An 18,544-nucleotide genomic window follows, 5' to 3' on the forward strand; every position below is an offset into this window, starting at 1 on the left:
TACCAAACAAACAGTATTAGTCTGTACAGTAGAATTGAAGTGTCTTTGTTCATGTGTTTCTTTAGCTGAATTAAATAGTTAGTCAGAACACTTTACTGTAGTTGACTATATTGTTTATTTGGTCCCACTGATTATTCTATTCATTTGTTTATGTGAGTACATTCCATTTTCTTGACAACTAATAAACTGTAAAAGCCGGATTATGTGTGGCTAATGTATGGTATTTCTAGAGTGACAAAGAAAGATGTTTAATTGTAGAGGAATTTGTCATAGTATAACATCTAAAATTTGTGACAAAAAAACCCACACAACCTAAAGACTAATACGTGCTCTACTGTCATGCTAGAGTTTCAAAGATGACAAATCTCTAGACTTTGATGTTCTCTTTTGAGCAGAAGAGATCTGCATCATGGCTTTCTGCATCAGAATACCAAATATATTCTTAAGTATCGGCAGCCGAGCAGGTCTAAACCTGGGTGAGATTAACTCCATTTTATGTGTCTTTAAGTGACTTTAATCAAAGGTTCAATTAAAATAAAAACAACTCATTAGGAACAACTTTTGACTAAGTCCACTCAGTTACCAGATTCAGTAAAAATCTGAAGTCCAGAGATTCAAAAATCTGGATCAACGAAGGAAGAACTAATTAGCAGACAGCAACAGGATACTGAAAATCTGTTACTTGGCTTTATATGTGCCAATCATTTTTCCTGAGGAAAGCCTGTTCTGTGGTTGTGTCCTTGCAGTTGTAATGTAATATTACAACAATGAATAAAAAAGGACTACTACAAGTGAATGACTAATACAGGTTCAAGCATTAGTCACTTAGTGCAATCTACAGTGGCAAAATGACACGAACAGATGAATATGAAAGCAGCACAAGCTGGATGCCAAATATTTTGTATATTAAGTGATTCAGAAGTGAATTCATGTCTTACCAGTAGCGTCTGCACCCCAGGATATGTAGGCAAATGGATTAGAAAAGAATAAGAACCATCTTCAAGGCAGGTAAATACAGAATTTTGGTGAACAAAAAAATTATTGGAAGCTAGAACAAATGCAATAGAAAAATTGGCCTTCCAACTGGTCCTGAAACAAAAAGTATGTACATGCATATATGTACATACTTTTATATTTCATCTAATGTTTATATATTTATACTAAATGTCTGTGTGCTATGAGGTTGTAACAATAACCAGCAGGACTACAAAAAGGACCACACAATCTCATAAATGGAAAACAAAAAAGTAAAAGGCAAACACCTAAATGTCTCAAGCTTTTGTTTTTTGCAAACACAGAATCCCTTTAAAACATTAGTTTAGCATTACGATGATTATCGAAATGGTATGATTGTGAACAATCAGAGGTTTTTGGGGACACAAATTGACAGTCATGTTTGATTTTTTGCAAGGACCCAAATGTAGGGAGGCAGCTGGAGTAGTAGCAGAATAATAATAAAAAAAAAAAAACAACAATCTGAAACTCAGTGGAACAACCTCAGAATTCAACTAAAACTATGGGAGTGTGGCATTCAATCCAGTAAGGAATGACAGAAAACAAAATGTTGCGAAGTGATGACTGGAATGGAACGTGAGTTAATTTCTGGAATTAATGTAATATGTGATGGAAGGCAAACTAAGAAGTAGGGGAAAATTGACTAATGACACAAAAGTATGAAAGCAAAACAAGACAACACAGAGAGATGGAATAATTGAACTACAAGTAAGCACAAATCAAAATTAAAGCTGCAAGCAATATTGGTCAGCCCTCCCAGCTCAGCGCCACACAGCCTGTGTAGCAACTGCAGGAGGCTGGCATCACCTACTCTATGTAAGAGTTGTTTGGGGGATAACAAAGATCAGCCATATTCAGTTTGGAGTAAATCGGACCATGCATGTGTACTTTAGAGCCAAACGTAAGGACATAGCGTGACATCAGACTTTGACACACCACCATGGCCACACATAACAGTTAGACCATCATGTTATCTGTCGCTTGGGGCAGTTTCACATTGATTAGGTGAAGGACATCAAATATTGACCATTCAAAGGTCAACATGACAATTCCTGTTCTCAGGGGCGGGGCTTTGATGATGTCAGCATTTGAAAATTGAATATTGTTCAGGGCCTCATATGGATCAATCCCAAAAAGTTTAATGTCTCTGTGACTTTCCTTGTAGGAACTATAACAGTTTCTTGTTTGATGGCGAGAAGTCAGATTTTGAGGCTTGGCCACGTGCACATAATTTGATGTAGCAAAAAGCTTTTGATGACTTTTGATCCCCAGTACCTTGAGAGTATACTGAGAGATTTTGAAGTCTCTAAGTCAAAAGCTGTAGGAGGAGTTTACTCAGATATGCAGGCTAGAAACGGCAAAAATGGGGTCAAAATCACTTCCTGTGGGTTTTGGACCAATGCTCCAAGATAATTCTTTGTAGGTCCTGAGAAGTTACATGTGTGTACCAAATTTCACAATCCTCGGCCAAAGCATGGCTTGGGGTTGATTTTTAAAAAATATTCTAGGGGGTGCTGTGGAAAAATTAGGCTGCACCTACCAAATATGTCATCAGATCTCTTTTGAGGACTGGACTAGGATCAATCTTATTGAATTTGGTGCAGATTAGATAACAAATTTGCAAATTGGAAGTAAATGTATGGCCATGGAGTGACATCGGACTTCGCCACGATGCCAAGGGCACACCCTCCAGCATAAACTATCAATGTTCCAAACGAAGTTAGACCAACTTGTAATTTTTCCTGTCATACGTTCATGTTGATTGGATCAAGAGGGTCACAGAGGGACCTTTCCAAGTGAAAAAAGTGACTTCCTGTTCTCAGGTGGTGTGGCTTTGATGATGTAATCATTTGACCACATAGGATTGTTGGACACCTGAGAGGGATCAATCATACCTGGTTCAATTCAGCCTATTTATTTGAAAGTTATAGCTGTTCGAAATTTGCGGTGAGAAGGATAACTTTGAGGCCTGGCCCCGCCCCTTCAGCATTTTAAAAAACTCACATATTGACCAAATAAAAGGCCAATAGCTCAAAATCCCAAGGAGAAGTTACTTAAAGTTCATCATGTATGTGAAAAACGGCCAAAAATGACCATTTGACTCATAATGGCTGACTTCCTGTTGGTTTTAGGGCATACCCCCCAAGAAACCTTTATTCATGAATTGGGGGGATCTACCTATGTACCAAATTTCAAATTTCTAGGACTTACCAATTGGCCTATCTCACTTTAGGGGGCGCCGTTTGGCCACACCCATTTTCAATTCTATTAAAAACCTTAGATTTCCCTAGGGGGACAATTTTCAGTGAAGTTTGGTGAGTTTTTGAATATGTTTAGGCCTCCAAAAAGCCAATTCATTTTCCAGGAGAATAATAAAAACATAGCGATTACAATAGGCCTTTGCAGTGCTTTGCTGCTCAGGCCTAACTAAGAGAACAAAGCTAAACACCAAAAATGAAGGATTAACTCAAGCCATAAAAAACTGAAAAATAACTTGTATTAAACCAAAAACAAGGTCCTTGCAATCACTAAGAAGAATAGGACAGTCAATTTCTTCATATAAGCAGTCAGATGAGGAAAGCAATACAGAAACTGAAAAAAGTCAATCATATTGAATAATTATGTTCATCATAGGTCTTTCTAAAGAGATCAGCATAACATTCTTTAAGAAAAAAATTCTATTACAAAAAAAACTAATTTCTTGCCTGTGGGTAACAGCAATGCAATCTCAATTGAACGCTTAATGAAAGAATTGAAGTTGAAATGTGTTTAAAGAAAAACAAATTAATCAGTCTAAACTTCTGTTTCAAAGCTCTACAGTGACAGGGACCCTCCAAATAAGTGCACATTTCTCATGTTTTAGAAGTTATTTTTAAATAGACTCCGTTGATTCATTCCCTTTTCAGCTCTAAAGAAAAATTTTCAAAGTTATTTTTGAAATATAATGAAGCAAGAAAGCAAGGGCTGCAATGTTGTCTCCTTGAAACCCAAAACTACTGTTCATGCTATAACTTTTTTTACAGAAAATGTAATGCAACTCATCTTTCAATGTCTTGCTCACTATTTAGTTGCAACAGCCCTGCTGGAGAAAGTTAGGAAAGTTAACGCACTTCTTAATTCATCTCTCTTCCACAGAGTTTTGATTTATAAAACACTTATTTTGATATTAGGACACCCTAATTTAGATGTTTTTTTTATTTAGAAAAGTAGACTGGTAAAGCAATTGTGATATTTTGATAGGATTACATAACGTATTAATAATCCATGAAGAACATGCAATTAGGAAAGAATGTACATTCTTAAATATATTTTGCACTGTATTTGTAAATATGTTTAAAGACACAGCTAAAATACATTTTAGAATCAAACACTATTTATCTTGTCTTTTATTTAGATTTTCCCACTATAGGAAGTGACATCACATGTTGACAGTGACTTGATGAATCAGACACGCCCCCCTGGAAAAAGGAGAGGGGAGAGGGCATGAGATAAACCGTGGTAGATTCAGAGGCAGACATTGGATTGGCATGGCTGTGTGCTGCTTAGTAATTCATCATACATCCACAAGGCTCCTGCCTGGACATTTGGATTGTCTCTCAAACAGCTTACAAATGGTGCTGGACAAAAAAGCACTGAGTCTGGCTTTGTTTTTACAGCATGTTGCAGGGCACTGGGAGATAGAGAGAGAGAATTGAGGGCGAGCGGGGGCAACATCACCACACATTTGTGCGATGCTCCGTGAGCTCTGTTTTTTTAACACCGTTGGGCTTTTCTGCACAAAGACTTTGGACTAATGGACGAATGCAGCAATGCAACTCTTTGCTTGTCATGCTTGAATTACTGTTTCATATATCCTTTTTTGTCACAGCACTCATTGTCTTTGTCTATCACTGCTGCCAGAGGAACTGTGGGATAGTGTGGCAGACACAGCTTTCTCTTCAACCCCCCTCTCCCTTGTTTGGTTCCCTTACTTCTCTTCTCTCCCAGCTTGCTCGTGTTAATTTCCCTCTTCTGCGCTACGCTCCCCTCTGTGTTATCGTCAGTTATTCTCAGTGGTTACTGTCAGGCTCTTGTTGCACAATTAAAACAGACCGACTTCTATTCTATTTTAGCAGCTGGTTACGTGATTTCCTAGAAAACAGTTTTCCTCTGCTGTTTTGCCATCACACAATTCCAAAGCTCTGTCAGGTATCTCTCTCCATAACATCAGGATGCTCATTCAAGAGGATTGATCCCTTTCACCCTCTTCACTCATCTCTCCCCTTCCCTTCTACCAGTCATCTGCCCTGTGACCCCCACCTTTTTGTTCTCAAGCCCCATCCATTTTCTCCCATTTGTCCTTAACCTAAACCTCCTCTCCCCTAATTCATTTGACCCTCTCGACCATGTTGCCATGGGTCTACTGGCTTCAACCTATCCTCATCTTACTGTCCTCTGTCTTTTGGACCTGTAGCGAAAACTGCCCAGCAACCTGCCTGTGCCCAGATCCTCACACTGTGGACTGTAGTGGCCGGGGGTTAACCCGTCTTCCTGAAGAGATCCCTTTGGATGTCCGGAGGCTTTTGCTGGCTGACAACTGGATACCCCGCATCCCCTCAGATTTTCTGGTTCTGTACAGTGACTTGGTCTACTTAGACCTCCGGAACAACTCCCTCTCTTACATAGAACCTGGGACCCTAAGCACCTCTTCCAGGTTGGTCTTCCTTGACCTAGGTAGCAACAATCTGACTGAAATCCCTAAGGGGACTTTTGGGGAATCCCGGAGCTTAATCAAACTGAGACTGGGAAACAACCCATATTTGAGCATGGTGAGTGAGGACGCCTTCCTGGGCCTCACCTCACTGCGAGAACTTGAACTGGAACGTAATGCACTATCTACCCTAAAGGTGGGGGCCCTGAGTCAGTTGCCCTCCTTGCGGGTGGTGAGACTAGAGGGCAACCCTTGGGTGTGCAACTGCAACTTTACCAACCTGTTTGAATGGTTGATGGAAAATCATCACAAGCTCCCAAATGGTAAGTAATGTCATTCTAGAGTCAGTTCTTTGTTGTTGTGCATGACCCAGATAATTTGCATCTAAGGGATACGTTCAGCTGTAATATGGTAAATCCAATGCCATCATACTTCCCTGGTCTGTTTTTTTCCCAGTGGAAGAGGAAACCCCCTCCCCCTCCCTTGTTCTAAATTTGTCTCTTTTTTCCTCCACCCCCACAGCCCTTGATGTGGGAGACTCGGTGCATAACATGAGACAATAGCACTTGTTTTTGAAAGTGACAATCATGTGTTATTTACAAATCTAATAGTGGCATAAAGTTCTCAGTATTTCTAAAATAGTTGAAGAAAAGAAGCTCATTTAGGATTTGATCATACATGTAAACCAAGCACTGACCTTAATATTGAACATTTATGAGATTAATCAATTTTTTTATTATAAGATGCTTCATTATCTCACCTTTTCGTGCATGTAGCAATTCAGCTGTAGGCACATACAAATTTAGTTTGTTCTACAGAGAGAATGAAGCTAGTCTTTCCGGTCGTGTGTATATTGTTTTATCCATGTGGATTTTTAGGCTAACAGACGCCATCCACCAATGTGATTTGGCCACGAGGGCTAAGTTACATAACAGGAAAGACATTTTGGTGTTTTTACAAGGGAGACTCAATGTTTGTTTGCTTTTTAGAGAAGAAAAATGGAATCACCATGTTCCCGATAAAATAAATGTTTTGGGTAAAATCTCTGTATTCAAAAGGGGGCTGCCAGTCTTTTCATAGATAAAAATGAGTCATATGAAATCATTATACTGTATCTATGCTATTTAAACTGAGTCAGGAAATATGGAAGACCAAAACAGTCAATAGCCATGTTTTGTGTTACAAGTATTATTCTGAAATTTGTAAAATACAGATTATGCCTTTTCAAGTGTAACAGACAACAGCTATCTCATGCGAGCAGGGTAGTACGTTGGTGCAAAGAAGCAAAAATAAACACTTCTGACGGCTGAGCCACACATGACTTGTACCACGTAAGATCCTTTTTCTGATTACAGAGTTGTGATAACATTTGTTATGTTTTTGCTTAAAATATATATCTACACCACAGTGGTTGCATTTGAAAAAAGAAAAAAATGATTTAAAAAAATGTTGAGATGCAATATCTTGAAAACCAAAGGTGTTGTTGGAGAAAATGTGTTTTGTCACACAAATACCTGCTTTCATTTAAAACTATCTAACTCAAGAAGTGTGTGTGTGCTTAGATATGGGCATCAGATGTAATAGTTACAAATTAAAAAAGTTGTTGGAAAGCTGGGAGCAATTTAGAAACTGATTGACTTGTTAGAGATTAAAAACTGTTAACGTCACTATGCATGTCAACAAATGTATTCTTTGTCGTAAATGCTAAAGAACCTGATTTCTGCCTTCAAGTTAAATTGGAATCCTGGCTAAAAGTTAGCTTAGCTTTATTGTGCTCATCTAAAAACTGGTTCAGCACTTCTCAGCTGTTCTAAACTGCTGACAACCCACAAAATTAAACTACTTACATACATATAGGCCATGCTGTCTGTGCTATCGATTCTGTCCTTACTCTGTTCTCACATCTTTCTTCCTTCGCCACCCAAAGCAGAAAGGTTTGGGGTTTGTACATAAGCAAAGTTAGAAGTTTGCCAGTGGGTGTGATTGCCTTAATAACAGGTTCGTAGTGTGTTTAGCCGCAAATAATAATTAATGGCTTTAAGCAGAGATAAAAAAGCATTGGCACTTGTATGTGTGCTCCATTTTTAATGGTAAATTTATCATTACCAGCAAAACATTATGTTACTCTAACAATCATGTTATTAAAATTGAGAAATTTAAGGAAAATGTGGTGTGAAAGTTTTTAAAAATCTCACAGAAAGAGAGACAGAAAAAGAGTGCCTAGCAATGAATTGGATCTGAAAACAAGACTGGTTCACACATACAAGCATCATACTGCCAGACCTAATAAACATAATGACTAAGCTCTCAACAGTGGAAATATGATATGACCTATTCTCTGAAAAAACATAAGAGACGTGGTTGTCCAAAACAGATGGATACTCGTTAGTGAATGAGCTTCACTTGATAAGCTTTGCAATATGTATAATCTCTAACAACCATCATCGGTTGATGGAACTTTGCAACTAAAAATCTATTAGAAATCATGGAAATATGTGTAGGAGTTGCCTTTTTTAGTCCTGCAGCATTACACTCTCTTTTTAAAAATATAAAACTGTGGTCTGTACCAAACCAAAAGCTGTAATGTTATTCATTGCCTGTTCTAGCAGCCTCATTTCGCATCAGATACTATTTTTAAAATTGGGTCCTTAAAATGACTTCTTAAAGTATCTGAAGCTGCCATATTAATGAAGTTCCAAAAGTGCAGCTGTGTTTACCACTTAGTAAGACTCAGCTGTGCACATGTTCATGAGTGGCTAGTTAGCTTCTCACTGGTAAAAGTTTAGATCAGGAATTGAAAAGCTTATGCATGGGCAATTTTTAACATTTTAGGACACACTTTTTTAGGTCAGGTTTGCTTCTTAGTTCTTTTTTTACCATTTGTCCTGGATTTAAAGGGTTCATATCATACAAAATCCACCTCACCTTTTTAGCCCTTAAATACATTTTGTTGTGTACTTGGAGTCTGTAGGAGTGCAGAAAAGTCTCTCCAGGTGTTGCAGAGATATCTTTATATTCTGTTTGGGTAATTTTTTTCAGTCCATTCAGTTTTCTCTTTCATCTGTTACATGTTTTCAACTATTACATCACTGTATTTGCTGCGGAGCAGCTAAATAAGGTCATGGACTTCTGGTTGATCAATTTTGCGTATCCGCCATATTGATGATGATTTGTAGTCCAAGCTCAAGTATGCCTTCACGGCAAGAAAATATGTTCAGTCGGTTGTTGGGTGTATTATCCTACACAATTCATTACACTGTCCCCCAGCATCAGAACCTCTTCAAAGTGCCTGGTTAAATTTTATTTTTCATGAAAATGTTCCCACAATAGTAGGGAAATTCCTCTTTGTCTGCACAAAGCCCTCCAAGGAGTGCCTTCAGCAACCTCCACCAGTATCAAGCAGAATTTGCTGAAGGATTTCATCTGATTAAGGGGTCAGTTCCTTCTGTCTATGAAAACAACAAACTGTCATAAAGTGGGTTTCTGATGGACCAAAATGCAGGGAAGAACTCCTGAAGCTTGAGGTTTTCAGGTAAGATGAGTCTTTATTATCCATGGCAGGACACAGACAGGGTAGCTAACACACAAGATCGCACATACACATAACATAAGGAACCAGCGGGGAACAACGGAAACAAATGGGCTTAAATTCAAAACTGAACAGCAGGGGGAACCAATGACAAATGTGACAAGACAATCAGGGGAAAACACAGAACAGGAGTGGGCTTGGGTGCAGGGAGAAAGAAAACAAAGGACTAGACCAGGTAATATAACAAAAACACAAGCAGGTATGACAGAAAACAAAACAAACATCTGACGTATGGGCTGGCGATCAGCAGGCCGGTGACGTAGGGGCAGGCGATCAGCAGGCCGGCGACATAGGGGCAGCCGATCAGCAGGCCGGCAACGTAGGGGCAGGCGATCAGCAGGCCGGCAACGTAGGGGCAGGCGATCAGCAGGCCGGCAACGTAGGGGCAGGCGATCAGCAGGCCAGCGACATAGGAGCCGATGATCTGACGGCCGGCGGGGGGACCAGGAGAACCCATGGTGGAGCTCAGAGGCGCGGTGCGGAGACCGCTTGGACGTTTGGCGAGGCCATGGAGATCTGCGGCAGAGCCACCGAGACACAGCAGGCGGAGAGGGTGCGTCCTCGCACCCCTCAGGGACAGGAATAGGAAGCAGAGAAAGGTCCTCCACGAACTCCTCCGGAACGGGAACCAGGGATGGAGGCAGTTCGTCCTCGGAGCCCTCAATTCAATTCAATTTAGTTTATTTATATAGCGCCAATTCACAACACATGTCGTCTCAAGGCACTTCACAAAAGTCAGGTACATACATTCCAATTAATCTATGCCAGGACCAGGAACAGGAGCAGGGAGTGGAGGCAGTCCATCCACGAGCCCCTCACAGACAGGAACAAAGTGTGATGGCGCCTCGGCTTGGGACCCCTCTGGAACAGAACCAGGAACAGGATCGGGTGTGGAGGCGGTTCATCCAAGAACCCCTCCGGAACAGGACCGGAAACGGGATCGGGATGTGGAGGCGGTTCATCCAAGAACCCCTCCGGAACAGGACCAGGAACGGGATTGGGGTGTGGAGGCGGTTCATCCATGAACCCCTCCGGAACAGGACCAGGAACGGGATCGGGTGTGGAGGCGGTTCATCTAAGAACCCCTCCAGAACAGGACCAGGAACAGGATCGGGATGTGGAGGCGGTTCATCCATGAACCCCTCCGGAACAGGACCAGAAACGGGATCGGGGTGTGGAGGCGGTTCATCCAAGAACCCCTCCGGAACAGGACCAGGAACAGGATCGGGATGTGGAGGCGGTTCATCCATGAACCCCTCCGGAACAGGACCAGAAACGGGATCGGGGTGTGGAGGCAGTTCATCCAAGAACCCCTCCGGAACAGGACCAGGAACGGGATCGGGGTGTGGAGGCGATTCATCCATGAACCCCTCCGGAGCAGAACCAGGAACGGGATTGGGGTGTGGAGGCGGTTCATCCATGAACTCCTCCGGAACAGAACCAGGAACGGGATCGGGTGTTGGAGGCGGTTCATCCATGAACCCCTCCGGAACTGGACCAGGAATAGGATTAGGAGTCGGAAGCAGCGCCGATGGCTGATTGGGAGCTAAACCATGAGCTGGAAAGCCGCCTCCAGCTTTAGTGGAGAGGCGAGCGGAGGAGGGGGCAGGAGGCCTCCTCAATGAAGCGGCGATTTCTCCCAGGGCCCTCTGTCGCTCGGCCTCAATGGCATGGTGAATCCGAGGATCAGGAAAAAAATCCCTCCTTGCCTCAAGCCAGTCTTGGAGGCTGCCAGCTATTTCCAGCCAGGTCACCAGGTGAGAAAATAATTTGGCCAGAATCTCACCACTCTTGATTTCCCTCAACATTCCTCCCGCTTGGTCCCGTTGGCTGGTTCCTTCTGTCATAGTTTGGTTTCTTGTTGGACTATGCAGGGAAGAACTCCTGAAGCTCGAAGATTTCAGGTAAGATGAGTCTTTATCATCCATGGCAGAACACAGACAGGGTAGCCAACACACGAGATCGCACATACACATAACATAAGGAACCAGTGGGAACAACAGAAACAAATGGGCTTAAATTCAAAACTGAACAGCAGGGGGAACCAATGATAAACGTGACAAGACATTCAGGAGAAAACACAGAACAGGTGTGGACTTGGGGTGCAGGGAGAAAGAAAACAAAGGACTAGATCAGGTAATATAACAAAACCACAAGCAGGTATGACACAAACACAGTGAAAGGGTAAGCTGCAAATAATGCTATAATGACAACAAACTTTATTTTAGACATGAATTTATTAGGTGTGATATGACGTTTTTTTCAAAATAAAAGCTATTCCTGTTACGCACATGTTAATTCAGAAATTGGTAATTTCTACACTTTTTTAAACACATGAATTTGTATATTTGAGTGGGGCAACTATATATTTATTTTCAAAAGATTTCAATGCAGTTAATACGTTTCTGGTTGTTGAAATGAAGGCTCAGATATTCGCAACAACAATTGAGGGATCTAGTTTGATGCGTTTCTACGGTATAAAATTTTGGTATCATGGTTGATCCTTAATAAACTTTAAAAATACTGTTTTTAAGAGAAATTTGTGCTAATTGGTGACATCTTGAAGGGTAACAGACGAATTTTTAACCACATTTAACCAGCAGTTTTTGTCTCTATTTATTTCACCTCTACCTATGTCAAATCTGATGCTATAGGTTATTGATAGTATTTTAGTCTTTCTTTGCAGTTTCCCAAATCAAGAGAGGTGTTTTTAAATCTGCAGCTGATTATATCACCTGTGAGACTGCTGTAAAGTCAATATACAGCATGATTGGTTGACGTTTATGTAGGAGTTTTATCTACCCCCCTTGGCCAAATGTTATAATAAATTTAAGAAGATTTTGCGAACATTGGTTAAAAAATGCACCTTCAAAATAAAAACAAATATATTTAAAAACAATTTTTTGAATTGTTTGTCATTTTACCCATTTGTCTTTTGGCACATTGGCATTTATATTTTTTGCCAGTTTTTTATTTGTAGGCAATTTTTTCTAATGCTTCCACCTTCCTGTTCATTTCGTTCATCCTGGAATAATCAATAAAAAGGGTATTAAATAAAAGCTTCAGTAACATAGAATAGAATACAATAGAAAATAAAAGAGTAGAGTAAAATAGAATAGTGGTAGCATGCATATTCAAACAAAGGTAAAAATATAACATCAGAAAGTAAAAATATGACTGTACAGTAAGAGAACATTTTACAGAATATACTGTGCAGTTAATCAAATTAGCATACTCTGATCCAAAGAAATGAGTAAATGAGTGGGGTATTTAAAAAAATGCATAACATGTGCATGTATATTTGTGCATAAAATGAACAACAGACTATTTACAAGACATAAAAACTGTGCGAATAATAGCAGAAATGTAAACACTTGAGTATGTTGGATGGTTAAAAATCTAACAGCTGCTGGGAGGAAGGATCTGTGATGGCCCTCCTTTGTTCATCTAGGATGCAGCAGTCTGTTACTGAAGGAGCTCTCCAGTTCTGCAACAGCTTCATGCATGGATTGGTGACATTGTCCAACAGTGATGTACTGGGTCGAGGTGTCATCTGGGTTTGGACAGAGATGGCCTTTCTGATGGGCCTAACTTACCGTTTACCTCTCAGCTGCAGAGAAGCTATTACTCCTATAGACAACACCACTGAAGATGGCTGATGCCATCACAGAACCAAAAAAAGTCTCCAGGAGTGCCCCCTGCACTCCAAAAGATCTCAGTCTCCTTAGCAGGAAGAGTCTGCTCTGACCCTTCCTGTAAAGAGCATCAGTGTTTTGACTTCAGTCTAGTATATTGTTCAGGTACTTCAGGTACTACTTGTTCAATACCAAGGTACTTATATAAGTAAACATGCAATTAAATTAAATTCTAATTGAGATTTGAGAACATTGAATAAATATATATGGTAATGGTAATTTGTGGGTATGTAAGTTGGGATACACATAGTCAATGAGGTGGACTGACCCAGAGCATTTTTTCCTCTTTTAGGTGTTAAGGATTAACTTCTAAGAAGCAGTGGAGTCCTTGCTGTGCACCTTGAAACTAGGTATTTTCCGTCATTGGAGTTTAGGTGTTGTACTTGAATAAAAATCACTAAAATATATAGAACCCAAAAAAATATAAAGGATTTTGAAATTAATTTAAACTTACTCTGCTCTATAAGACTTTCCAAAATATTCGTAGCATCCTCCCTGAATGCCTGCATAAAATAGCAGCTCCAAAATCCATGTGGTAAATCCAATTCCCATTTCATTTTTCACTTCTTGATTTCCCTAATGATTTTATCTTCACAGCACAGCATCCTTTTCCATTTGTGTCACCACAGGTCAGAATGATGGGTGGTAGGAGGATGTTTGAAATTCTAGACATTCAAACTGAGGACCAACTAAACAGACAGAAAACACAGTTCCTTTTTATATCACTGTGACTTGTCTATAGCTCGCAGCACTGGATATAACAGCTTCTTAACTAAAAGCTGCCTTTCAATTCAATGTTTTTATATTTCTTTCTGGGTTATCATGTAAAAGTTTATTTTAGCCACCAATCAGGTTGATAAATGTTTCATTGGAAGAATGATTGTAAACATGATCCACTGCTGTCTCCAGTGCTCTTGGGTTAAGGATGAACAAAGGGCATGTATAATTCAGACTGACACAGTTCTACAGCACATTGGCCAGGGTAATTGGAGCTACAGCTGCCTACAGGGCAGGGCAGGCCAATTTCTCATGGGATTTGGCAGATAGGGATTCAGGCCCATAGTGGTGTTGCTATCAACTCTAGTCATGACCTGAACAGTTTATCTGCAAAGTAGCAGTTGATATGACAGCTGGGGTCAAAGTCTGAATTTTCCTTCACAACCTATTGAGTTGCTCCTTTGAGACCTGTTATCACACTGCACAAACAGCTCTGAACATGGGATGCCACTAACCAGCTCTACATGGCACAAGCATTAGGCTGCAATGCTCAATTTGATATCTCTGGCTTTATCCCCCATGGGCATGTGATGTGAAAATATCTGTTCCATTAACACAACCTGACAGCTTGTTTTATCTTGGCCTAATTTAATGTTTATTTAAGGTTTGAATGCAAGAGAGAGTGCTGGCAAGGGAGAGCTGAGTGGGAAAAGGTGGACAGATTTGTAAAATGTGAAAATGTTGAAAAGCAGAAGAGGATAATCCGCCATTTTAAAAAATAAAACACATCATTTCCATGGAAGCGTGTGAAATCCTGGTTGAACAATATTTGAGTTTTCTTCGCTGTGTGCAAAAAAAATAAAGCCTTATGTAACGATGAAGCAACTCAACCAGAACCCAAAACGCAGCCAGACAAGAGAATGGTTAACCAAAAGTTTTAATATAAAAAAAAAATTATAATAATTGGGTAGAAGAGGTTCCACTGAAGCGGTCAGACAGGAAGGACAGGAATGGAGGTTTATCAGGGAACTGAAATCCAGCCGGGGAGGAAGGGGAAGTGGACAACACCTTACTGATAAACATCTGTATTTGTGATTTGATCAGGATGATTTGTGGCATTTGAAAACAAAAGATATGTATTTTTAACAACTATGTCTTGTATTATTAAATAAGCGTAAGCAGTCAGCATGCTTTGTGCTCTTATGGTGACTTAATTTGTGTATGCTTGGTATAAGGTTGCCTAATCTCTCCGCAGACGGAGTTCCCTTATGAATAATTCACTCTTTGCCCTGAATCACACTAAGGCTTCTGTCTTTGTGCATGCATTTCAAATATTACTCACTGTGCTATCATGCAACTCATATTTTCTTTCTTATCATGAATTAATCTCATGACTTTTCCAGTGATGTTTAAGGTCAGTTTCCTTTATAACTGAATAATGTTTCATTGCGACTGCCATCATTTCTGAATGATTTACATCTATTAATACTTACTGACACACTGAAGAGGTTTATTCAAGTATCATAGTTGTATGGTTGGAATACTCAGCTACAAAGGTTCCTAGACACTTGTGTTTCAAGTGTTTTAAATGTAAACAGTACCAAATAAACAGAGATGTATGACTACAGTGGATTGACTGGTTCAGAGATCAATCTAGAGAGATAGTGAGGTGTTAAAGGGAGGGATGTGCAATGAGGAAGCAAGGTAGATCAATCACCGCTGAGACAGGAGATAGCCTATCCTGCTGACTGGCTGTAATCCTAAATGTAATCTATCAACTGTTCGTGCCAAGGCTGAAACATATCTGTGCAAGCACACAAACTTGAGAGTTTAAGGGTGTGATTTGTATTACATCACAGAACAGTAGCTTGCTCCAAAGTCATAATACTTGCCATGTCAAAAGTTTAAGGGGTATTTCATAAACTGCGACAGCCTACTATGTAGTTCATTTCAAGTAGACAACGTTTATCTTTCAACTGTGATTGGGCCTGAAGCCTATCACATTTATTTTAATGTCCATGACCTAAGTCAATAAATGTGTAAAATAAGCATGACAGAAAAAAACAACATAGCCAACACAGCGTTTCAAAATATGATACTACATTGTGCCATAGATTTCAGTGAAAAAACAATGTCTATGCCCTTTTTCATTTTAGGAAAATAACATGTCCAAAGTTATTCATACCATCACAAACTGTGAGGATCTGTGGTAAAATGCAAGGTTCTGAACTATTCCACATAGTCTATGCTGTTCTAAAGCATCTTAATTACCCTGATTAATTGGCAACAACTGTTTTTATTAACTTAGCAGATGGAAAACTGCAGCTTTCTGCAATTGATGTGTGGCAAGTCATGGCTAAAGAAAACAGCTCAATAAGGACCGAAAGTGAATATTGTGGGTGCTCATAAATTAAGAAAGGGCTACTAGGCCATTTCTAGATGTCATCAAGTTGCAGTGGCCACATAAGGTATTATAAGTATTATAAAAAATTAAAGCTTTTCCACACTGTGTAAAATCTCAGAAGACATATTGGGAACCTGCACTGGCAAGGCTGATGGTTCAAGAGGAGAAAAAAAATCCAATGATCACCACCCAGTCCACTCTAAAGAATGTGGCCCATACCAGTGGCAACATCTTAACATAGACCGTCCAACATAAATTGTGCATTATGCTGGGCTCCGTGGATGCAGACAAAGGAGGAAGCCATTTCTCTAATGAGGACACACCAAATTCTCAACCACAGCACCAGGCAGTCTGCATCGAAACTTGGTTTTGGGCAACACTAGACTTTTCAGCATGAAAATGACCCAAAACACACAGAAATACAACAAAAATACAAGAATTTTTAGTGGCACAGCCTGACTCCTGAAATTAATCTGATAATCTGTGGAGGGATTTTAAGATTAGGGTAATGGCAACAAGGCCTTCCAACTTTAAGGACTTGAAGCTGATTGCAAAAGATGAATGGTTCAAAATACCGGTGGGACATGCAAATAGAGTATTAGCAATTTTGAGAGGTTTTCATTACTAAACATGGAAGAAACCTGGCTAGAGAGGGCTGTTATTAATTTAACACTATCTCTGTACGTAATCAGACGTTTTGTACTGGCCTGGGACACGTAAAAAGCATTTTCTTGCATGATAGACCTGACCTGCTCACACACTGCAGCTGTGATCACCTCAGAGGTCTGACTTTTTTTAATTATTTGTCCTAGCCATGGTATTAACTGTGTTGTATCCTCTACTCTCAGATTCTGGTTGTTCTCATCCTTAAATCCAACATTTCATGTGTTTCAAAATCCTGGGACAAAATGTGTCTTTAGTGAGCAGATTGTTAATTTTTGGATGAGGAATAATTCATACTCTTCACCTGAGTGAAAGTGAACCAAGTGCGTACTGCATCTTCTTTTTTTTTTTGTCGTCAGTAAGTGATTGCAAACCTATTATACACTTATTCCTGTTCAAAAGGGTGTTTTCCAGAAAACAGTCCCTGACGTATGTACAAACAATAGTTTGTCATACACTGCGTATTCTGATGAGATTTAATGATCCATGTATAGTAATAATTTTCTGTTTTTAAGAGAGGTGTAGATTCAAAGGTTTTTTGTTGTCAAAAGGTATTTTTTAAATTACTTAAATTCTTTAAAAAAAACAAAGGACAGGGCAGTCTTGAAATATTTATATGTCATACTTTAAATAATTATAGGGTTTATGGATCATATATTTAATATCAGCCCTTTACATTGACAGTTTATTTTTATTAAAACATTATTTAATATTCTGAGCGTCATCTTCTTGTTTCGGTTTTTCCCTTTAAGGGGTCTCAACAGCAAGTCATCTGTCTCCATCCAACTCTATCTTCTGAATCTTCTTCTCTCACACCCAATACCTTCAGGTCCTCTTTCACTCCATCCATAAATCATATTCATCCTCATCACTCTCAAAGAGAACTTCAACATCTTCATCTCTGCTACCTCCAACTCTGCCTCCTCTCTCTTTCTCAGTGCCGCCGTCTCTAAATCATAGAACATTGCTGGTCTCACTTTGCCTCTACTCTGACAATACTCTCACCTACATCTATCTTGAAGTTTCTTTGTCAGGACTTGAGCAATGTAGGAACCCAGAATGCAGACTAGCAGGCAGCATGACGGTAAGTGAAAAAAGGATTTAATGAATAAAACAACAAAAACTCACTCATGGAGGAGGCAGGCACAAAACAGAAACAGGCAGGCGAGACAGGCATGGCATGATCCAAAAAAACCAGACATGAGCATGATCCAGAAAACAAGACTTGAGCATGATCGAGAGAACTAGACATGAGCATGATTTGAAAATGTTTCCGGCAGGAATAAACAGAACAGGTGTGTATATATGGAGTGTGAACCAGGAGGATCAAGGAGACAGATTAGCTTGGAGCAGGTGAACCGAATGAAGATAATTAACAGACAGAACACAACGTGACAGGGGCAAAAGAGAACTTCAAGGATACAAACAAATAGAAATGTAACTAGAAAAACATGAAACTAAAGCATAACCACAAGCCCAATCCAAGAAAACAACTTAGCAAAACATGAATACAAAAACTAAAGCATGACCAGGAAAACAAACAGAAACATGATTCAAAAACTGTGAGAAGGATATATGAAAAAAACAGAAACCAAACAACCCCAAATCCCAACAGAAGCACCCCCCTGAATTGCGCGTTCCCGTTGAGTGCGTAGTGTGTCCCAATTCTCCAGAGTCGTCCTTAGCTCTGACCCCTTTATGCCCCACAACTCCGATTAGATGCAGGCTTCGCCGAAGTATATTACCCACAATTCACTGCTGCAGATGACGTT

The 18,544-nt window shown here is 39.9% G+C and overlaps 1 protein-coding gene across 1 annotated transcript in view; it reads left to right on the top strand.

Moving 5' to 3' along the window:
* Positions 1-4,482: 4,482 nt before the first annotated feature.
* Positions 4,483-18,544, top strand: part of lrrc38b (leucine rich repeat containing 38b) — a 28,124-nt gene continuing 14,062 nt past the window's right edge. Inside the window, exon 1 of the mRNA XM_047348716.1 lies at positions 4,483-6,027. Coding sequence (XP_047204672.1) covers positions 5,400-6,027 — 628 coding nt within the window. The 5' untranslated portion in view covers positions 4,483-5,399. The remainder of the gene's footprint in view (positions 6,028-18,544) is intronic.

This window comes from Girardinichthys multiradiatus, chromosome 20 (genome assembly GCF_021462225.1).
Source record: "Girardinichthys multiradiatus isolate DD_20200921_A chromosome 20, DD_fGirMul_XY1, whole genome shotgun sequence".
Taxonomy (NCBI): Eukaryota; Metazoa; Chordata; class Actinopteri; order Cyprinodontiformes; family Goodeidae; genus Girardinichthys; species Girardinichthys multiradiatus.